The 24,836-nt window shown below is 36.1% G+C and overlaps 1 protein-coding gene across 1 annotated transcript; it reads right to left on the minus strand.

The window, feature by feature from the left end:
• Positions 1 to 1,930: 1,930 nt before the first annotated feature.
• Positions 1,931 to 24,787, minus strand: LOC120630926 (SWI/SNF-related matrix-associated actin-dependent regulator of chromatin subfamily A-like protein 1). The gene is made up of 14 exons (XM_039900269.1): positions 24,228 to 24,787; positions 23,332 to 23,447; positions 22,619 to 22,719; positions 19,993 to 20,127; positions 18,519 to 18,624; positions 16,973 to 17,056; positions 15,908 to 16,088; positions 14,451 to 14,601; positions 13,771 to 13,935; positions 12,761 to 12,914; positions 11,796 to 11,927; positions 10,427 to 10,552; positions 5,962 to 6,021; positions 1,931 to 2,442 (listed from the first exon to the last, which is right to left on the minus strand). Exons 1-14 carry the CDS (start codon positions 24,586 to 24,588, stop codon positions 2,092 to 2,094), a joined length of 2,223 nt encoding a protein of 740 aa, XP_039756203.1. The 5' UTR covers positions 24,589 to 24,787; the 3' UTR covers positions 1,931 to 2,091.
• Positions 24,788 to 24,836: the final 49 nt, after the last annotated feature.

Genomic DNA, 24,836 nt, shown 5'->3' on the forward strand with positions numbered 1-24,836 from the left:
TCGCCATCTAGCCCTAAAGTAAGCGTGCTTTGTTATAGGTACTTAGATAGCTGGTAAATATATTTACCAATATAATAATAAATATAATAATAATATTAATAAATATTTTTAATATACAGATAAACACCAGGACACTGAAAAATATTCATTTTCATCACACAAACATTTTCCAGTTGTCCAATTATCTTAAATGTATATTCTGATTTATTTAGTTTTATAATCTGCTGAGATTCTGAGTGTCAAATGCATACAAATATCATTCTTATCGCTTTCCGATAGTCAATGTCTTCTTCTTCTTTTAATTTATGGCTTTTTGTAGTGCTAAAACAGCACAATGCACTTTGCCAGTCTACAGTCAATGTCACATCTTAGTGCCAAATGTCATTGTCAAATTGACGTATGCCATTGTATTACCCTTTTATTTATTTTTTTCTGCAATGGAAATTAATTTCCTACATTGGAACTAGAATTACTTTATCAGAATTACTGTTTCATGACCCCGAACAATTTAATATGTGTAGCAAAAGCTTCATACATTTCTAGAACAACCCCTTAAACATAATATGGCTATTAATAACTAAGCTACCAAACATATACCCGGGATTTAAATTATTTAAGAATGGAGCCCGGCTTACCAAATTTTTGCCATTATTATTTTTCCAAAATACAGGCCACTCAAAAAACTTATGTTATTCTAATTAAAAAAAAAACTTAACAAAAACAAATCACAACTGTACCAAGGAGGTTGTAAATCTTTAATAGTTTGAAACTCTTACAGGACTTCTTCTCATGCTCACGGCCTACGCATCCTCGAACAAGATTCCCCCTCCGTGCTTGTGCACAAAAGAACTCAACGAGATGTGCGGCACTGACGGACACACCTACAGTAACCCCTGCATGGTGCGGTGCCGACAGATGGTCGACCCAGACCTGCGAATCGCCTACACTGGACAATGTGCAGCCAAAAGCTGTACATGCACCTTCGAATACAACCCTGTCTGCGGTGCAAACGGTGTGACCTATGACAATCCGTGTGTCCTTGCTTGCCATGAAATCAGGTTGGCATACCCGGGTTATTGCGTTATAGTACATTAGCGGAAATGTAATAAACATAAATGGAAAATTAATAAACATTAATGGAAATTCAATAAACATGAATATAAATTCAATAACCCTTAATGGAATTCAATAAACGATAATGGAAATTCAAAAAAACATTAATGGAAATTCACGTGGCGTTACTGGCTTTACGTCGGAATGGTTACGTAGTGTTTTGTCACACTTCTACAGACAAGATTCCACATTCAAAATTCATTTACTTCAAGTAGGCTTACTCTTTTAGTATTTTTGTATGTGTGTGTGTGTTGTGTAGTATTTTTGAATGTTTGTCTGTTTGTGGGAACTCTACCGCCGCTTCGGAAAGCATCATACTTCGCAGTTGTGATCCAAAACATTCCTAAAGAGTATGGAGTGTTTTGTTGTTTTCTTATTTATCCCTCTTCCTCTCTTTTTTAATAAGTATTATAAGTTTTATTATTTTTTAAATACAAGCGTAATTTTCATTATTACATTTATATTTTAAAAATGCGATTCGATCTCCGGGTCGTGCCAATTAATAGATTTGGATTTTTCTATCACGAATTTTTGAGAACCAGCCGGGATTTACCCCCGTGCTTCGTAGAGCACGTCTAGTTGTCGGTCCTTCAAGGCTTCACCTGATCTCTCCGTTCGTGTGACGTGTCGGAGCTAATGTCTCATCGGACTATGAGAGCGAGTACACTTATTTGGAAATTCGCTGGGGATTGTAATTATACTCGTTTTAAAAAGGTGCTTCAGTGTTTGACCTTGGACAAGTTTAACTTTTCCTCAATCAGTTTGCTTAGGATTATGAAAATAAAACTATGAAATAGCTGCTATTTTTTATTTACAAGGAATTTTTTTTATCTACCTTTTTTTTTATTATACAGATAAACAACCTTTTAATCTACCTACTCTACCTATATTGAGCTCAATTGCAGAAAAACAAACAAATCATTTAAAAAAAAAAATTACAAAAATAATTAAACCAATAAGGACATTAATAAATTACAATCATAGATCCAAATCAGCTAAAAGATCGTCATCATCATCATATTCTTGAAATGATTTGTCTATCTCTTGTTCAATTGTTTGCGCATTTGACCCAATGTTTGTTTCGTTTGCAAGTTCGCATTGGTCTGCTGCATGTGTATTTGGTGCAAATCCATTTGATGAAAATTGGCCGTTTTGTCCAGTCTTTGTCCCAATGTTTGGTCCACATTGGTTTAATGCTTGTGTGTTTACACTGCTTGCCATACTGTTGACTGGCGACTGTACCTTGCGAATATTTGTGCCGGGAATATAATCGAATTTGTTTTTGACACTTTTCGGCGATAGATACTGTGTAATGGAGTTTCTGCTCTCCTGGAAGTAAAGATAATTTACAGGTTAAGAGCTATATGGTAGCAAACGAACTCAATGTTTTAAGATTTTAATACCGATTTTAATATCGATTTTAAAATCAATTATGATATCGTTTATAGGTTTTGATTACCATATCGATATGGATATTAATTTTTATATTGATAACAATAAACGATAACAATTGTCGATTAAGATTTTGATTATGATATCGATTACAACTATTGAGTTTCATATCGATTACTGTAGTCGATTGCAGTTATCGATTTAATATCGATTTTCATATCGATTTTAATAGCGATTATAAAATTGATTTTAATATCGATTTTCATATCGATCGTAAAATCGATTTTAATATCGATTATAAAATTTAATTTAATATAGATTTTAAAATCAATTATAGCATCGTTTATAGGTATCGATTACCAAATCGATATGGATATTAATTTTGATAATCATAACAATAAACGATAACAATTATCGATTAAGATTTTGATTATGATATCGATTACAACTATTGAGTTTCATATCGATTACTGTAATCGATTGCAGTTATCGGTTATGATATCGATTTTCATATCGATAACAGTAATCGATTACAGTAATCGATTACGATATCGATTATAATATCGACATCGATATCGATTTTAATATCTTTACTTATAATAAAACTGTAACTGGAAGATTTCTGTACATTTAATATATTTTGAAAATTTTGTCCGAGGTTTGCTTTATAATCGATACTGAGTCCAAAACAGATTTTTATTTAATTTTTGTCTGCCTGTCTGTTATCACATGAAAACTACTGAACGGATTTAAATAAAATTTGGTATAGTGGTAGCTGATATCTAACATATACCGGTCAACATATCGGATACTTTTTATCCCGATAAACATTAAGTTTCCTCCGGGAAATCGGATGTAATTTTTAAACAATTTTACTTCATATCTCCGTTAAATTTGCACCGATTTTAATAATAATTTTTTTATTTGATAGCCCTATGGGACAACTATCGTATGCATACGTACCATTCTACTAATATTATAAATGCCAAAGTTTGTGAGAATAGATGTATGGATGGATGGATGTAAGTATGTAAAGATGAATAGATGGATGGATGTTTAACGCCACAACGAATGAACCGATTTGGCTAAAATTTGGCAAAGATACCTACAATATAGTCTGGAATAATAATAATAATAATAAACTTCATTTAGGCCAAAAAAAAATAGTTTGTACGCAGAGTTCTAGATTAAGAATATAAAAAATTGGTTGCCTTTTAATGTGAATATTCATTCGTATAGTAGGAAGAAGGATGAAATAATAGTAACAATTTAAAACATTTATTTATACAAAGAATTATATTTAAAACATTAATTTATACAAAGAATCTCGCACTGAATTTCATATTAACAAAATTTTATTTTTACCTTTACACATACATACGTATTTATATACAAATATACATACAATAACTTGCAATACATTTGCGTACAATGAAACAGCGTTTACTACAAAGGGACGCGTGCCTTTCACTTTTTATGTCTGTCTCTCTCGCTCTTAGGCGGGCTAACCATGCCCGAGTGGAAGGGACGCGTGCCTCTCACTCGCTCTCATTGTGAGCGCATAACGTGAGCGGAGCGTAACGCAGTTTCTTGAAGTGTCACCCGGCAAACCAATTTATAAGACGTTGTCACGTCAAAAATAAAAGGAATAGATCATAGACTTCTTTTTATCCCGGAAAGTCTTCTACAGGATAGCATCGCAATTTTTTCCGCATTTGTCTTACAACATCCGCGCAACGGAGTTTTAGATTGACGTGGTTTTTTGGATAGGCATAGTTGAAATATTAAATTTTTATTGGTTGAACGCGCTAATCTCAGAAAATGCTGTTTTTTTTTTTTTGGATTGTTAGTAACAATTATGGCTATATAACATCACGCTACGACGAATGGCTACTATCATTGATGAGATATAAAATATCCTTTTTGGGAGATTCTGATGCGTGCGACGCGTGAACGGTAAACGTTACGCCAAACGACGGAAGTATGTAGTATGTCGGAATTGTCGGAATTGTTGTAGCTTTAAAGTTCTATAAAACAGTCCGCGACAGCATATAACTATTTTTTAAGTCGACTTACATGCGGACGAAGTCGCGTGGGTCCGCTAGTCGATTATAAAACCGATTTTAATATCGATTTTAATATCGATATTGCTATCGATTACTATATCGATATAGATATTAATTTTGATATCAATAACAGTAATCATTACGATATCGATATCGATATCGATAGTTATTACAACATCAATTATGATATCTATATCAAACTTGATAACGTTATCGATTATAGTTATTTCACATCATCATAGATTTTCACATCAATTACAAAAATCGATTGCGATATCGATTATGATATCGATTACAATTTCTATTTTAATATCGATAATGATATAGATTATAGGTATCGATAACCATATCTATATCGACATTATGTCAGATATTATTTCAGAAAAGTGGCGATAATGATCTCGTGTCCTTTAGGTCTGTTTTCTATTAACTAATCCAGAAAATATTTGACCTATTATTAAAAATAATAATCAAATGTTATTTAAAAATATTTGTATATATTATGAAACCCGGAACTTGGTTTCGGAAGGCTAATATTTTCTACGCATATTGCTACAATTATCTAAACATTTATGTATGAACGCTTCATAAGTGCCTGTGATGACATGAATAAAGAATTTTTGAATTTGAATTTGAATTCAAGCTTAAATTCTTATCATCATCATTATAAACCCACTACAGCAGATTGCTCTCCGCTTAGAATTAAAAGGGTTTAGGGCCGCACTCTTTTAATGGCCGAGTGAGAATTGATAGACATCACACGCTTATATTATTACTAGAGGTCCCTCGCGACGTCGTCCGCGCAAAAGTTTACCTTAAAAGATAGACATGCTGTCGCCTGTCCCAGCCTTTTTTAGAACTGATAAAAGGAAAAACTTTTTCATGCGTGATTTTATCGAAACTTTAACCGTTTACGCAGCGCACGTGGCGTAAGCTAAGTGGCCGATTTTGAAACATTCTTCATTGGTCCTATGCTCCTTTTAGTCTTAGCGTGATGGTATATACTCCTATATACTCCTCCTTTAGCCTTCCTCGATAGATCAGCTATCCCACTAAAATAATTTATCAAAACAAACTCGTACCTGAATAAATTTAGCCGTTTAGTTGCAGTATAGGTAAATAACCTAGATACCGACTGGAGCGCCATCTTTCGGACAGATTTGTGAATCTAAACCATCCAGGATGCCACACAAACGCATACAAAAAAATTCATTCAAATCGGTCCAGCCGTTTAGTAGGAGTTCAGTGACATTAGAAGAATTATATATATAAAGATTATTTTATAAAAAAAATTGAGTATACATAATGTATACATACAATTGGTATTTATTTATGTATTTTATAATACATTATCTTTTACATAAACCTATATTCATAATACGATAAATACCTGATGCTTTGTGGTAGTATCTTCGAACGTGTCGCCGCTGAGACCGACGTTGTTCAGAACCTGCAAACAATTAAAAGTCCCCTATGAGTTGACCTGCAGGATTCTCCAGTCTTATTAGTAAGATATCTCGGATTCGATTCCCAGTAGCACGGCTAGCATGGGCGGGAGACAATTATATCCCCGGGGAAAGAATAAAAATTTATCTTCTCCCACAGCATTATCAAATCTTAGAGCACTGGTGCACAAGTCGAAATAATATTCAAATAATATATGTGTAATAATAAACTATAATAAAACAACCTAATGCATTGACGAGTGACACTGACTACATTTTATATTTAAAACAAAAAAACATGTCATGCACTAGTAACATATTGTGTAGATATAAGACCTTTAACACCCCTACTATATCTAACAATATGGAGGTATAAACAAAATATAATCTTTGAATACCTAATACATCCAAAAACTTATAAAGTTTCACAGTACATAAAGCCTTCGTGAATACATCAGCTGGCATATCAGCTGTAGGCAAATACATCACATTTACAATTTTATTTACTACACATTCTCTACAAAAGTGAAACTTAATGTCTATGTGTTTTGTACGCTTCTGAAACATTGGATTCATAGTTATCAGAGTGCTCAAAATGAGCACTCTGATTATCGTTAAACAATTTTGTGTAATTTCATATAGTAAGTTTCTCAAATAAACTGCTTCTTTACATGCTTCTGTAATAGCCATATATTCGGCCTCACTACTAGAAAAGGCTTGTTTATTAGTTTCCCAAATTACACAACCAGATAAAGTGAAACAATAACCTGTATAAGACTTCCTATCTTTAACATTTGCACCCCAATCTGCATCTACATATCCTTCTAGTATTGAATTTCCTTCAGCAGTGTACTTCAAACCGTAATTTTTTGTATCTCAATAGACGGTTTACATATGCACAATGATCAGTAGAATAGCAATTGTTAAATTGACTCAAAAATCCAACTGTATAAGTAATATCAGGCCTGGTTAGAACTGCTACGTACATTATACAACCAATAACTTGCTGATATGGTAGTATGCCTCACAACAGGAGATAATGTTTCTGTATAGTCTATACCTTTAATGTGTGAAAAACCTTTAGCAACTAAACGTGCACGAAACCGAACATTATTATCACAATCATATTTTTTACGAAGCACCCACTTACACTGTACAACCCTACCATCTTGTGGACTATCACATAATTCCCACGCATCATTTTCTTTGAAACACTGTAGTTCTTCTTGCATGGCCAACATCCACTGATTTTTTTCTGGTCCTTTTAAAGCTTCCTTCAGTGTCAAACCTGCCCCATCATCATAGGTTTCAGCGCTTGCACAAAGATTCGATATACTATATCTCTCTGGTGGTTTCCGTGTTCGTCTGGGTCTGTCCATGAAATCTTCATTTTTACACTGAAGTATACTCTCTGAGTCTTCATAATCACTTGGAACATATGTTTTATCATTGACATCATAGGAATAATAATTTTCGCTGTTAGAGCTATCTTCAAGACTAGATGTTGATTCAAAACTTGTTACCTTCTGGCCTTGTTGTTCTGGTTTAACCTCATCCCCCACTGAAGCAACATTCTGGTTTTGAACTTGAATCATACATTCAGAATTGACTTCTGGCTCAATAATGACCACATCTCTTCTTGTAAACACAGTCCTTGTTTCTGGATTGTATACTCTGTATCCCTTTATGTTATCTGGGTATCCTGTAAGAATACATTTCACTGATTTCTTATCCCATTTCTTACGCTTTTGTTTAGCAACATGAACCATGACAGTGCTACCAAATATCCTAATGTGACTGATATTTGGTTTTGTGCCAGTCCATAGTTCATATGGCGTTCTATTATCCAACGCAGCAGCCACAGTTCGATTCTGCAGGTACACTGCCGTATTGGTGGCCTCACCCCAAATCTCTTTTTCCATATTCGCATCAAACAGTAGACATCTTGCTTTTTCTACAATTGTGCGATTGAATCTTTCACATAAACCATTTTGTTCTGGGGTGTACGGGTTGCTTTTCTGGTGGATAATACCAGCACTGTTTAGGTAATCTTTAAATTCCTTATTGCAATACTCTAACCCGTTATCGCTTCTTATCACTTTTATTGTTCTTTTTGTTTGATTTTCCACCTGTGCTTTGAATATCTTGAAATACTTCAATGCCTCATTTTTGTGCCTCAGAAAATAAACAAATGTTATACGACTATAATCATCGACAAACAACAAGAAATACCTTGCTCCTCCTATCGATGTAGTCTCCATAGGGCCACAAATGTCTGTGTGCACTAAATCTAGCAAATTACTGCTTCTCTGACCACTGCCTCTAAATGGTAAGCGACACTGTTTACCTTCACAACATGTTGTACAAGAAGCTTTGCTTATTTCTACTTTTTCATCTAATGCCATTCCCAAGACAGCGTTTTTCATTTTATTTAAGTATTCCTTGTTGACATGTCCTAATCTGCGATGCCATGTTACTCCTGACACAGCTGGTGCAGCCAAATACTCCTGCGATACCAGGTTTACTTTGTATGCTCCATTGACCAATACTGCTGTAGCGACTAACTGTTGTTTTTTATTGTAAACACGACAGCCGTTATCTGTGAAAGACACACTGTTTCCTTTCTTAATTAGTTGACTGACTGATAGTAAGTTGGTAGTCAGAGATGGTATACAGCATACGTCTTCTATCACGATGTCGTACTCACAATCATCAGTTGAAGTCGTTATTTTAACATTGCCAGAACATAATACTGTCATCTTCTCACTATTAGCAACGACAACTCCTTTATTTTGTTTATATCTGGCATTCATAACCCAACTTTCGTTTGCTGTTAGGTGTACGCTTGCCCCAGAATCGATATACCAATCATTTTTGTTGAAATTCGCACTAAAAAATACTGCACTAAATGCGTTTGATTGCATTATTTCTTTATTTTTCTTATTTGCTGAATTATTTTCGTTATTCATGCACTGATTTTTGTAATGGCCGACTTGTTTACACCGGTAGCATTTCACCGCCTTGGTATTTGACTTTGACGGAATACTTCCAACGTCATAATTTTTCTTGGCCATTAACAAATTATTCTTATTTTGCTTTGCATGATTTGAATGACTGGCGAAAGCACCGTTCATTTCACTCTCGTTGTAATCTACCGACTCCATGTCTAATAATTTTGTCTTGATATTATCTGCTGTAATGGAAATGCCCGAATGTTCGATTTCCATGATCATTGGAGCAAAACGATCAGGCAATCCAGCCAACAACAATGACCCTGTCCATTGATCATTTATTAAATAATAGGTAATTGGTAGCCATTTTGATGAACAGTTTCTACACTTATACACTGCGATAATTAGTACGATAAGTTATATCACAGCTAAATCGCACTGAATATAATGTTTTAACACTTGCTTTACTGCAAAATCCTTGTTAAAACGATTTAATACCGCGATTTTTATGAGCGTACGGCCCATAACCTATAATAAAACAACCTAATGCATTGACGAGTGACACTGACTACATTTTATATTTAAAACAAAAAAACATGTCATGCACTAGTAACATATTGTGTAGATATAAGACCTTTAACATAAACGGAGGTAAACTTCTCCTATATTCCATATTCCCGGGCTTCAGGAGGTGGGCATGTTGTTAGCGGATATAATCGGGGGATATAGTTTTGGGGATATAATCGGGGGATATAGTTTTGGGGATATAATCGGGGGATATAGTTTTTAATTTTTATCTTTCTGCAGGGGCAATTTGGGAATTTATATTTTAAGGTTTTTTTTCTCGTCCGGGCGGTGGCTAGTTACCCTCCATCTTACTAACAAAGACGTGCCGCAAAACGATATAGCGTTCCGGCAAGATGTCCCATTAACTACAACAACACAACGCGTTTATGTTTTATTTATTTTAATTCAGGCATGTATTAATTATGATTTATTGTAAAAGTATATTTCAAGTTTATATTAATATCCTCACATTAAATATACGGACCATTGTTATTGGTCAACATACAATGATGTCACTGTACTTGAAGAATTAATAAAGATGTCACTATACCGCTGTTAATACTCATACAGTTATTATTCATATTTTAAAAATAATATTTAAAGAAGAATAATATTCCATTAGTTTAAATAAGATCATATATCAAAAACCTTCCTAACTAAATTAATAAAAAAATCTTTTGCATGTAACATGGTGAATTCACGGATGGATCGGGAACGGATAATTTATGTGTTTGCGTGTTTGCGTGCGTGCGTGCGTACGTGCGTGCGTGCGTGCGTGCGAGCGTGTGTGTGTGTGTGTGTGTGTGTGTATGGATGGCCTGTTGGTGTTTTCAAGCTGGGCGTGTTTAAAGAGTTTAAGTGTACTACAATTATTATTATTAAAGGTACTCACATTAAGTTTGTCCTGCAGCATTGGCCACATGAAGTCGTCCGCCGTACCTCTAGCGAGCAAGTAGCGCACGCACACGGCGCCTGACCTGCCGATGCGGTGCGCACGCGACTCCGCTTGCGTCAGAATCTGCACACAAACACTTCTATAATAGACATGGTGACAGTAACAAAGTATCGCTTAAATATTGTATTTAACTAATTAGGTGATCCATAAGCTCCATAATGTTCTCAAAGCTGATATAGCAAATAAGATACCTACGTATTCATAAAGGAGGGAAATTTTATTTTCACGTTCCCTGTTCATTTGCAGTTTCTTGACAGGACGGCTTATAGGCAGGAGACAGTAGAAGCTTGTTCACCAAGGGGGTGAAGCAATGTCTTACGTTACGGGCGCCGGGATAAATCCCAAGCAAACGAGGGATTTTAGAACGGGTTGCATCTAGAATTCTTAGTGTAGCCAGGGTTCCAGGGGCGAACAAAAGTAATGCAGCTTTAGCCCGAGTTGAATACTCTACTTTTACACCTCGCGAGGCAATAAAATCAAGATAAGTAGAGATTCTTTATACAATCTGTACTCTACCCGGACACAATCATACGTTAGACCCAGTTAGCAATATTATAATGAACAGATTACGTGACATTATTATTAGATTAGAGAACGTGACAACGTCATAAGAAAATACTGATTGAATGATTGCATTTTTCAATAGAAAATTTGAATTTTATTTGTTTGATAGTTATTTTGTATGGATATAGAGAAAGAGGTAAATTGAATTGTTCTAGTTACATAAATAAAAGTATGTCATTTTTTTATCTTTTTTTACAGTTTTTACTGCACTTCATACTTGACGAAAACATGTAAATGTATTATTGTACAGCAGCTGTCCGCGCGGACGCATCGCTCACTAAAGTTGGAGAGATAGATGTCGCTCGTTCCGCGCTCACGCTCGCACTTCAAGCCTCTGACTGGAACGCCTCAGAGCGAGGTAACGGCGCATGAGTCATGTTTTTTAGTGCTCGCAACAGCCGGCTATATCGAACTATAAGACGTTTTCACGTCAAAAAAAAAAAAAAAACAAAATGGATGTTGCATAAACTACTATTGTATACCTTGTAGTACCTTGTGTAGTGTTGTACTATTGTATATTGGTCGTGGGTTCGATTCCCACAACTGGCAAATGTTAGTGTGATGAACACGAATGTTTTTAGTGTCTGGGTGTTTATCTATATATTATAAGTATTTACGTATATTATATTTATAAAAATATTCATCAGCTATCTTAGTACACATAACGCAAGCTACAATTACTTTGGGGCTAGATGGCGATGTGTGTATTGTCGTAGTATATTTATCTATTTATTATTTATACCCCCGGGTTCCAGTGCAGCTCTGCGAACAGCACCATGTCCGCCGCGGTGAGGGTGAGGCCGGAGTTGGCGGCAGTGATCGACAGCACCGCGCAGCGGCAATTCGTTGTGTACTGGAACTTCTCCACTAGCTCCTGTATAACGATGGTGCACTTCTTGACATTGTATAAGGGGGCGCCCATAAAATTCAAAAAATTCAAAATTCAAAATTCAAAATTCAAAATTCAAAATTCAAAATTCAAAATTCATTTATTTCAAGTAGGCCTAATATAAGCACTTTTGAAACGTCAAGTCTGTCTGTTTGTAGTGATTCTACCACCGGTTCGGAAGGCAGATTCTACCGAGAAGAAGCCGGCAAGAAACTCAGCAGTTGCTCTTTTCTAACATCAACAATTTACATTTTGCATTTTGGACATTCATTTTTCTATCTTGTGAGAGCTGAAAGCGGAGCCAGATGCTTCCAAGCAACCATAAATTACATGAGGTGTTTTTAAAATGAGAAGGGGTTAAGGCCGTAGTCCACCACGCTGGCCCAGTGCGTATTGGTGGACTTCACACACCTCCAAACAAATTCAAAAATATTTTATTCATGTAGATCTTTACAAATAAAACGAAATTTTTGATTTTTTTTATTCCACTACAAGTTAGTCCTTGACGGCAATCTCACCTGGTGGTAAGTGATGATGCAGTCTAAGATGGTAGCGGGCTAACCTGTTTAGCAGTATGATAGTTATATAGATAGGAACACTAAATCGCTTAGCGGCACGTCTTTGTCGGTAGGGTGGTAACTAGCCACGGCCAAAGCCTTCCACCAGACATTATAATTGAACTTTGAATTTTACGCGCTTGAATTTTAAATTTTATCATTTTGGAATAACTCAAAACTGAAAAATATGCGAAAGTCCAGAACATCAGCAAACCCCACTCCTCGCGTTAAATGGCTACTCAAGTTACTGAAATGACTCACGGCTCTGATGCGCGGCGGTGTGGAGCCCACGATGCAAATATAGTGGGTGCCCGCCTCGTCGAGCGTCTCGCAGATCGCGTCCACCATGTTGCGATGGTGGGCGAAGATCAGGAACTTGTGACTGCACTCCTTCAGCAGCTGTCTGATGTATTTACTGCGAACGGATCTCATATTTAATACTAATACGACTTCCGGTTGGCGCAGTGGGCAGCGACCCTGCTTTCTCAGCCCAAGGCTGTGGGTTCGATTCCCACAACTGGAAAATGTTTGTGTGATGAACATGAATGTTTTTCAGTGTCTGGGTGTTTATCTGTATATTATAAGTATTTACGTGTATTATATTCATAAAAATATCGTCAGCTATCTCAGTACCCATAACACAATCTTTGCTTACTTTGGGGCTAGATGGCTATGTGTGTATGGTCGTAGTATGTATATATATATATCAAAATTAAAGAATATGTATACTTAGTGTAGCTTCGCAATATATTTATAATAATATAGTATTTGTAAGACAACATATTAGTCTTTATAAACAAAAAGAAGACATAAATAGTCGACTTACAAGAAATGGTCATAAATTAGTGACATCTGCGAAAGGTGCAGAAGTCATTTGCGGGATTGAGTGTACGCTTTTATAATATGATTCTTAAGGTGATTTTGGACCTACCAAAGCATAAGTTAAAACACATTTATTACAGCAAGGTTACTATACAATTGATGAATTTCTAAACGACAAAGTTGCTTGGAAGCATCCGTCTCCGCTTTCATCTCTCACAAGATAGAAAAATTAATGTTAAAATGTAAAATGTTGATATTGGAAAAGAGCAACTGGTGAGTTTTTTGCCGGCTGATTCTCGGTAGAATCTGCCTTCCGAACCGGTGGTAGAGTCACTACACACAGACAGACTTGACGTATCAAAAGTGCTATAGGCCTACTTGAAATAAATGAATTTAGAATTTTGAATTTGGTTGATGTTGATGATGAGGAATAATGATAATGGACATACCAAATAGCTGGTATCTTCACGGTGGCAGACTCGCTGAAGAATGTGATCAGTGCGGCGTGCTTCTCCGAGGACTTGGTACTCTTGTAGTGTTCAGCCATTTGTGACAGTCCCCTCTCATCCTCCGTAGAGAATTGGAGAAGCGACTGATCCAATATTACTGATTCTCTGTAAAAATTAAATTAATTTTATAGACTACTAGCTGTTGCCAGCAACTTTTGCTCTCGTTTTTTTTTATGTTTACAGAAGAGCGCTTGACTGCAATCACACCTGATGGCAGTGACGTGCATAGAGGGAAGACCAGCAATTGATCGGCTGTGTGGTTCTTACCCACCATGCCGACTGGTTAGTCGCGGTTATTGGGCGAGGTATCGGGAAAAATATATGACAATAACATTTGACCAGGAGCTTTGTTGTATTGTATTGTATATATATATATATATATAAAATAATAAATATTTATATATATTTACTATAGATATATAAGTACACATAATTATATACGAACAACAAAATTATAATGACAAATAGTGATGTTATAACACGGCTTTTGAAAATAGCTAGTCTAATAGGGTCTTAGGTACCAAATAAAGAAAAAATATTATAGCGAGCTCTTCCAGGCAACCAATGGCGTAAAACACAGCTCGAGCTTGTCATACTTCGTTTTTAAGTGTCATAATCACCTGGTTTTTTCCTCTAGCGTGGGTAGAACTTGCTCCTTTGTTCTTCGGATGAGGAACCGCTTCTGGAGTATAATTTGAAGTTCCGTCAGATTCGACTGGCCCGTCATGTCCCAACCAAAGTGAGATAGCTTGCCGGCGCAATATCTTTTACCTTAAAACATTATTATAAAATAATAGTTTAAAAAAAAAACTAAAAAACACGCTTTTAATAGAAAACCGAACTAAAAAATTGAAAATAAATTTAAATTAAGAATAGTGTTAAAAATATCAATAAATATAAATTTATAAGTGTGAATAAAAATAAAAAAAATTATTGTAAAAAAAGCGTGGGGTGCGTGGTGTCAAGTTATAAATATTTTATTGACAGATATGAGTAGTGATTATCATTTTGATAATATCTTAAAAAAGCGATAATAAAAGCGTGTTAAAAAGGAATAGGCGGCTAGCGGTGAAAGCCCAGTTATTAGGATACACCTTTTTAACTTTCGGAGTTATTTGCGTTTTGGGCAATGGGATATCACTTGTTTTAAACGTAAAGTAACACATCGTAAAGAGATTTGTATATCTAACCGTGTAACTCGTGTGAAGTCTGTTTACCATATTGATGGACTATGGCCTAAAACGTTCTCTTTATAAGAGTGAGGTGTTTTGTAATACAATAATTATCTTTCATAATCTATCTATCGATGCGTGTTTGATAATCATGATCTCTCTATATCTTGCTATCTATTGTTGGATGTTTGGTAGTACAACAATAATTATCTCTCTGTGTCTATAAATTGGTGGATGTTTGGTAATACAATAATATGCTCTCTATATCAATATGGCTGAGTGTTTGTTAATACAACAATTATTTCTCAGTCTATCTGTAGATGATTTGGTATTACAACAATTATCTCTCCATATCTGCCTACTGATGGGTTTTTGGCAATAAAATAATTATCTCACTATATCAACCTATTGCTGGGTGTTTGGTTATACAACAATTATTTCTCAGTCTATTTATAGATGGGTGTTTGGTATTACAATCATTATATCATATCTCTATATCAATCTTTTGATGAGTGTTTGGTAATACAACAATAATAATTAATCTCTCTATGTCTATCAATCGATGGGTGTTTCGTAATACAACAATTATCTCCCCATATCTGCCTACTGACGGGTTTTTGGTAATACAACAATAATTATCTCTCTATGTCTATCAATCAATGGGTGTTTGGTAATGCAACAATTATTTAGCTATATCTATTTATTGATGGGTGTTTGGTAAAATAACAATTTTCTCTCAATATCTGTCTACCGATGGGAAATTGGTAATTCGATTTTTATCTCTCTATATATATTTATCGATGGGTGTTTTTTTAATACATAAAATATCTCTATATGAAATCCATCGATGGGTGTATGGTAATACAATAATTATCTACTCGGTGTAATACAATAGCGAAACTGACCATATTCAGTGTAGGATGTGAACAGACGCGGCTCGATCAGTGCCAGCTGCGTGTAAAGCTCCGCGGGCCGACTCAGAGCGGGAGTGCCGCTCAAAAGCACCACGCGTGAACACTGCCGTGCAATGCTGACCAGTGCCGTTGTACACTGAGCTTTATGCGACTTGAGGTAGTGAGACTCATCCTGGCCAACAATAGGATATTTCCCTGCTCTGTTTAATCATCTCAAATGTGCCATAAATAAAATTCATCTAGGCTACTTCTTTAAGCACTTTTGTATGTATTAACTCTAACACAGGTTCTGAAGGCAGATTCTACCGAGCCTCTCCTTAAATTCTAATTTAATTTAAACTATCTGAACTAAAAAAAAATGCAGTATATTAGAAAAACGGGCTTCCAGTGAAAAGTGACCGATGAAAAATTCATAATTCAAAAATGATTTTTTTTATACTACGACAATACACACATCGCCATCTAGCCCCAAAGTAAGCGTAGCCTGTGTTATGGGCGCTAAGATGACTGATGAATATTTTTTAATGAATAATATACATAAATACATATAAACACCCAGACACTGAAAAACATTCCTGTTCATCACACAAACATTTTCCAGCTGTGGGAATCGAACCCACCGCCCTTGACTTAGAAAGCAGGGTCGCTGCCCACTGCGCCAATCGGAAGTCTAAACCGTTTTATTCATGTAGACATTATCACAGGCACTTATGAAGCGTAACATATAACATGTTACCACTGTTATATATTAGGTGATGGTGATAATTACATTCGCTAACTTAAAGGAGGTTTATTAGAAGGGTTCCAAATGCGCCCTGGTCTAAGAAGAGTGCACAATAAACTTAGCCAGGTTTTTTGTTGCTATCACCATCACACAGTCGAAATTTGGCTATAAAGTCAGAGCAGTTCGTACCCAAGCTTTTCTATCATTCACGTAATCCTTAATGTTATAATAGGATTTTTCTATTAAAGGAACAAACTTCACTGGTTTCACTAAATTCATTAATCAGTTCACGGTTTAATGACTATTAAATATACATTACATTTTATACTTACAATAATAAGAACGCCAAACTTCTTGCTCTTCAGTAAATCTGTATGCATACTAGTGATCTTGTAACTGACTATTACAACCTGGGTCTACAATAAAAAAAAAATAATAATAATATATGATTAGCAGGCCCTGTGTCATGAGTCAACCTTAAAAAATAGTCTTATATTGTCGCAAACTGTTTTTAGAACTTTAAATAAACAATTCCGACTTCATTTCGTCGTTTTGGCGTACCGTTTTCGGTTCATACATCGCACGCATCGAAATCTCTCAAAAAAGGATTAACCATTTGTCCAAATTATATGCAATAAAAGGGAAAAAAAAATTGTTTTAAATACTTAAGACTATTAGTTTGCTTATTTAGATAAGAATTAGATTATTTTTTTAATATGATTTTAATTTTTTTTTTAAATAAAAAACTACTTTTTGTTACTTAAGTATAACAGTTATACATATGCTATCCCGGACTTTATATTAGGCATTATCAAACTCTAAAACTTTTCTATAAAACTCAATATATTATATTTCTTTCATTCTATATTTCTCATCGTTAGGGCAGCGTTCGTAAGAAATTATTTCGATCGACTGTTTTTGCTCCGACTCACTTTGTAAATCCGACTCCCACGAAAAGTTCTTTTCAGATTTCAGGTAAATATAGCCTATGGCACTACACAATAACGTAGCTTTCTATTGGTGAAATAATTTTGAAAATCGGTTCAGTAGATCCAGACATTACCCCTTACAACGTCACAATCTCACAAACGTTACCTCTTTATAATATTAATATAAATAACTAACTTCGTCCGCGTTAATTTCGGTATTTTCAAAAATCCCGCGGGAACTGACAGTTTTCCAGGTGATTTTTTTTAGGGTATTAATACTTAAATATAAATAAACTTTTGCATCACAGAATCTAATAATAACTTTTTATAAAAAGATGTTTTATATTATCACATAATAAGTAAGACAGCTTGCATTAATTTTATGAACGATCATATATAGTTTTTTTTAAATATTTTTTTTTGTTAAAACTCTTTATTTGTACACCACTACACAGTTGGGAATATTGTTTCTCTTTCGTAAAGTACGAATGGAGAGAATCATAAAGCCTGGAGTAGAATACAAAAGGCGGTCTTATCGCTTAGAAGCGTTAAACATAGTTTAGTGAACAGATATTAAGTGATTTGTAATTCTAACACACAATTTTTTTTTTATGAATTTAGTTACAATTAATTGTTGGTGTGTGCTATAAATCAATAAATAAATTACCTTATTAAAATTAAACTTAATTTGCTATACTCCGCGAACAGCAGGATGTAATTTATAATTTCTTCAATCGGTATACTCCACACCAAGAGATTCTTCGGCAATGTACCCTCTACGCACATTTCACTCCGAAACCGGAGCATCCTCAGGAGATGTTGACTTTACAATGGATAATTGTTAAGTCAACATCTCCTGAGGATGCTCCGGTTTCGGTTTACAATGAATAATTTTCATAATATATTATGGATTTCAGCAAACGCCTGCTTCTATCCAATAATAAATTACCTGTTTATCTGCAACCAATTTGCTGTCTTTGCTAGTTGTGAGAGTGACTACATTCATCGATGGAATTGACGGCAAAAGTTCGCGGATCTTACTTTGCCAGGTCTCTCTGAAAATATTTTATTTTACATTCACTTAGTATTAAAATATTTTAACAGAAAGAAATTTATTATACTAAGGTGTGTGCGTGTATAGCGGTGATAGCCAATTGGTTGGGACTTCGGCTTCACTTCCGGGAGACCGAGTTCAAATCCCAGAAACGTAAGTTATGTGCTTTTATAGCATTTAGAATATAGATTGCTTCAAGGGTGAAGGAAAACACTGTGAGGAAACCTGCATGCCTGAGAGTTCTCCACATTGTTCTCAAATGCGTGTGGAGTCCACCAACCTGCACTGGGTCAGCGTCATGGACTACTGCCTATACCCTTCTCATGGTGGGAGGAGAACCGTGCCCTTTAGTGGATCGGTAATAATAATGAAAAACCCAAAAAAACCTAAAAGAGTTCTTTATAATGTCCATAAAGTGGTGTGCAGTCGATTAATCCGAACTTGGCCAGCGTGGTGGACAATGTCTTAAGCCCTTTTCATACTTAGAGGAGACCCGTACTCTGTAGCGGTCCCGTCATAGTTTGATAATAATGAATTATTTAAGAAAACCTGCATGCCTGAGAGTTCTCCATAATGTCATGTGAAGTCTATCCATCCAAGTGGCCATCGGGGTGGACTACAACGAGACTCTTCCCATACTGAGAAGAGACCCGTACCTTGTAGCAGGCCGGTAATAGGTTGATAACAATGAAATCCCGAAAAAAATGCATGCCTGAGAGTTCTCCATAATGTCATCAAAGGCGTGTGAAGTCTACTTATCCGAACTTGGCCAGCATGGTGGACTATGACTAGAACCATTTTACCCGTGCCCTCTAGCGAGCCGGTAAAAGGTTAATAATAATGAAATACCTAAAATAATGCATGCCTGAGAGTTCTCCATAATAAATAAATAAATAAATAAATATACTACAACAATACACACATTGCCACCTAGCCCCAAAGTAAGCGTAGCTTGTGTTATGGGTACTAAGATAACTGATGAATATTTTTATGAATTATATATACATAAATACTTAGAAAATACATATAAACACCCAGACACTGAAAAACACTTATGCTCATCACACAAACATTTTCCAGCTGTGGGAATCGAACCCACGGCCTTGGACTCAGAAAGCAGGGTCGCTGCCAACTGCGCCAGTCGGCCGTCAAATACCGTCAAATAATACCACGCTATACAAATGATATACGGATAAAAGCTATTTTATTTAACATCGTATGAAACCTGCATGCCGGAGAGTTCTCCATGATGTCCTTAAAGGCGTGTGTAGTCTACTTATCCGAACTTGGCTAGCATGGTGGCCTAAGCCCTTCTTATACTGAGAGACTGACCCGTGCTCTGTAGCGGTAGTTGATAATCACGATTTACCTCATAGAAGAAGTAGTGACAATGAGCATCGGCCAGTTGTGAGAGTAGTAGCTGGCGATGGCCAGCGCCTGGAAGGTTTTGCCCAGCCCCATATCATCTGCGATCATACACCGCCCGCGGCGTGCTATACCGAACCTATTGAAAGAGTTATACAATTAAAATACCTTACAATGTAAGCGGTGATAGCGCAGTGGGAAGGGCTTCGATTTCACTTTCGGGCGGCCGATTTCGAATCCCAGCAAGCACCTCTAACTTTTCTAAACTATGTGCGTTCTAAGCTATTTTTGTATTCCACCACGAGTCAGCCCTTGACTGCAATCCTGGTGGTAAGTCGTAAGTGATGATGCAGTCTAAGATGGTAGCGGGCTAACCTGTTAGGGAGTACGGCATACCCCGAGACGGTTTCTTCGTGACATCGCACCCGAACACTAAATCGCTTAGCGGCACGTCTTTGTCGGTAGGGTGGTAACTAGCCACGGCCAAAGCCTCCCACAAGACAACCAGAGAAAATTCTGAAATCACATATTTCCGAATTTTCCCGGCCGGGAATCGAATCCGGTTAAATTACCACAGCGCTACTATAAAAGCACCTCTAACTTTTCTAAGTATTGTGCGTTTAAAGCATTTAGAATATCACTTGCTTCAACGGTGAAGGAAAACATCGTGGGGATACCTGCATGCCTGAGAGTTCTCCATATTGTTCTCAAAGGTGTGTGGAGTCCACCAATCCGAACTGCTAGCCCAGTTCGGATTGGTGGATCGTGATGGACTACGGCCTTTTCAACTCAACCCTTTCTCATTGTGGGAGACTCGTACTATGTAGTGGGCCGGTAATAGAATGATGATGATGATGGAAATGAAAGCCTAAACCTGACTTGTTTTTTTTTCATTGGATAGGCTGGCGCTTGACGACTATCATGCCAGATATAAAGCAAGGATGAGATCTAAGTCGGGGCGCGCTTAACTAGAAAATGCCTACTCACCCTTGCCTAAGGTATACAGACAAGCTTAAGGTACACCCTTGCCTAAGAAGTATCAGAGTCACTCAGCGGGCGATGGAGAGAACTATGTTAGGAGTATCTCTACGTGATCGAATCAGAAAGGAAGAGATCCGTAGGAGAACTAGAGTTAGCGACATAGCTCAGCGAGTCGCGAAACTAAAGTGGCAATGGTTGGAGCACATAGCTGTGAGAAACGATGGACGTTGGGGTGTTAAGGTGCTGGAATGGCGACCCCGCACCGGTAAACGCAGCGTACGTCGGCCCCAAACGAGGTGGACAGATGACATCAGACGAGTAGCTGGGAGCCGCTGGAGGCAAGCGGCCCAGGACCGTGTATTGTGGAACTCCCTACAAAAGACCTATCTCCAGCAGTGGACGTCAATTGGTTGAGGTGATGATGATGACGATAAATGTATACAGGTTTTAAATGGCAGGAAACAACATTACCGGAAAGGCGTTTAAACCATAGCGGCACCTATCAGAAACGTGGCTCAAAAAAGCTTTGAACGTGTTAACTGAATGCCAACTACATAAGGATGCCACCGTTCACGGCGTCTCACAGTTCTGAGGTAGTATGGTGACGGAGGAACAAAATTATTATGCACGTTTTATTCATCACATTACATATAAATTTTCCTTTATGTGAATAATTGAGAAATTATTTCCTTAGATCTAAAAAATAAGCAGTAGTAGTAAAGCTTTCAGTGGCAGAGTTCGTCCGGGGAAGTACTATCGCCATGATTAGTTCTGCTTCTAAGCAACATTGTTGCAATGCTGTGTTCCGGTCTGAAGGGCGTGGTTTCCGGTGTGATTACAGACACATGAGGCTTAACACCTACGCCTCAAATTGATGGGCACAGGGCGGCATGTTACAGTTGCTGTTTATAGGCAATGGATTTCCACTTACTATGTTGAGCCATCAAAGTCAAAGTCAAAGTCAAATCTTTATATCTTTAAACAAGCAATTCTTGCACATATATAATTGGAATCTCGGAATCAGCTCCAACGATTTTATGAAATTTAGTATAAAGGGGGTTTCGGGGGCGATAAATCGATCTTGCTAGGATTCATTTTTAGAAAATGTCATTTTATTTGTTTTTTCCGGTAATAATTGATTTGCTGCTTGCTCTATCATTATTACCTCTATATATATATAAAAGAATGTTGTGTTAGTTACACCATTTTTAACTCAAAAACGGCACAATTTTTATGATATTTGATTTTTTGGGTTTCCTTTCGGCCGGAATAGGATAATAAGTATTAAAATATAACATTCATCAAGAAAAAAAAAAGATCCGCGGTATGAAGTTCGCCGGGACAGCTAGTAAATAATAGATGATACCTGGTGGCTCTGCTATGTCCATATGCAGACAGTGGCGTGCATTTCAAACATGCACAAAAGCACTGCCTACCCTAAAATTTATATATAACTCTTATAGGAGGTGGATTTTTTGCAATTAATGCAATTTTTCTGCTGTTTGCATACCCTGGTAAGAAACCCACTGCACACCATCCTTGCATTGTTACAAAAAGGCTGCTGTTTTTGATTCCCATGCATTCATATGTTTTACAAGCAATCTATAAGTTTGCAAATTTAAATTTTTATCTATTTTTAAATTACATACCTTACACCTTCTTCCTGGAAAGGCATCAATTTGTTTCTAAGTGTTTTCTCTATGGGCGATAAGTCTACAGTGTTAGGTTCCACTAACGGATCATTTAGTATCTAAAAAGATAAATAAATAAATATACTACCACAATACACACATTGCCATCTAGCCCCAAAGTAAGTGTTAGCTTGAGTAATGGGTACTGAGATGACCGATGAATATTTTTATGAATAATATACATAAATACTTAGAATATACATATAAACACCCAGACACTGAAAAACATTTGTGCTTATAACAAAGAACATTTTCCAGTAGTGGGAATGGAACCCACAGCCTTGGACTCAGAAAGCAGGGTTGCTGCCCACTGCGCCAATCGGCCGTTAAATATATATATAATATAGTATGATAATTTATTCGCTCAATTTTAGCTAAAGAATTTTAAAAAAAACACTTAAATTTAAAGATTTTTAAAAATTTTTGTGAATCTATAATTGTTTAAAATAAATAATAGGAGAAACCAATTCTTTCTAAAGAAACGATTATATCAGGTCCTTAGATATGAAAATGCCATTTTGTCAAATTCCAATTCAAAAATTCTAAATTCATTTATTCAAGAAGGCCTACTTTATAAGCACTTTTGAAACCTTAATAAACCAGAATGATGATAATGACTTTGGCTTTAGCTACATATGTTCTTGCTTTATTAGTATTAGTACTTATAATACCTTTAACACATATAGTGGCAGTGGGCCCATAACTATATAGGGTGCTAGTGGTCCAATTTTAGACATAACATTTTGGTAATCATCTATTGAAAAGTTCCACAGCTTTGATTTTGAATCTGAAACCATTTGCACGACATATTAAAAAAAAAAAAAAAAGAAAAACTTATATTTGGGAAAAAAACAACACATTACAATTAACATATAAAGTACATATTACACAAAAACTTATCAATGACAACTTAAACTATTAAAAAAAAAAAATTATATAAAAAAAAATTCCATGTTGGCAGTGACATATCTGTGGTGTTGTTTCTCCCAAACAGAGTATTGCCTCAGTGTTAGGCTGTAGCAGTGGTTTTATGATCAACTGCTACAGAGATGATTTTCAGGTGACCTCTCTCAACATCCCGGACCGGCCAAGAACTGCTATTTTGGTGGCAAGTGTGACACTAAACACTAGACACTCTGTGTCTACTAAATAATATGGTTAACTTCTTTCTGTCACTATGCAAAGCGTTACTAAGGCTTGCTTCAAGATAACAGACAGTAAAACATTATAAACTGTTTATATGCCAAGTATTTTGTAAACAGCGTTAGCTTAGTAGTTAGTGCTTCAGCCTCCTTTTTCGGCGAACCAAGTTTGATCCCTGGCACATCCAATTTATCAGACCTATGCACTTTTTTAATTTAAGCAATTAAAATAATAAATTCCTAGCTTTAACGGTGAAGAAAAATATCATATCATAATATAAATGGAGCTCAAGGTAACGTTTTGAATGGTGCTCCTCGAATTGGAGATGGAAGTTGGCGGGTTGGAGAGGGGGCCCGACCCGAGCTCAAAACTAAGAGATAACCACTGCAAACACAATACAAAATCTGCCGCATTTTTATCTTACCGTAACTCCTAGAAGGTATGCTCTTAAAAATATTGATAAGAGGTGTGCAAAACTCCGATGGGTTCACCTCAAATCTATGCTCTGATATTAAATATATTGTCCCACTCACAACTTTACTCACAGGCACTGTATTCTCATTTCGTTTACTACATTCAGGTTTTGCGTAGGGGTGAAACGTATTATGAGTTCCAATATTTGATTTTACAGGGCCTATGTTCGAACTTTGAGAAGTAAACAACCATTCGGTCGGTTTCGGCTGTTCATTTTGCTTTTGAGGAATGTTTTCGTTGGGTAACTTGCTTATTCGCTTTTGAAGAGCGGCTAAACGCTTTCTCTCAATTTCCTCCTTACTGCATGCCATATTGTTACTTAAAAGTTCATTTATATCATTATTTGTACTTTTATTGTCGTGAATTGAATACCCTAATGATCAAAAGTTTTCGTAATAAGACCCATACTCCATAGTGCCCACGGAATAATTTGTTATGATACATAGTCTGAGCAATACGTTAGGCTCCCCACACACAGTCAAAATTGTTATGATCACAGAACAATATTACTTGGTATGATCAAGATGTATTTTGACAATATTTTACACAGCACACAGGC

Source organism: Pararge aegeria, chromosome 17 (genome assembly GCF_905163445.1).
Source record: "Pararge aegeria chromosome 17, ilParAegt1.1, whole genome shotgun sequence".
NCBI lineage: Eukaryota > Metazoa > Arthropoda > Insecta > Lepidoptera > Nymphalidae > Pararge > Pararge aegeria.

What these genes read in the sequence shown, in the direction of transcription:
- LOC120630926 (XM_039900269.1), bottom strand. Translation starts at nt 24,588, where the DNA reads ATGGCATGCAGTAAGGAGGAAATTGAGAGAAAGCGTTTAGCCGCTCTT. An exon ending in GTGAAGATACCAGCTATTTG is followed by an intron (nt 12,915 to 13,770) that starts GTATGTCCATTA and finishes ATCCGTTCGCAG; the next exon opens with TAAATACATCAGACAGCTGC. An exon ending in CACCGCCGCGCATCAGAGCC is followed by an intron (nt 11,928 to 12,760) that starts GTGAGTCATTTC and finishes ATCGTTATACAG; the next exon opens with GAGCTAGTGGAGAAGTTCCA.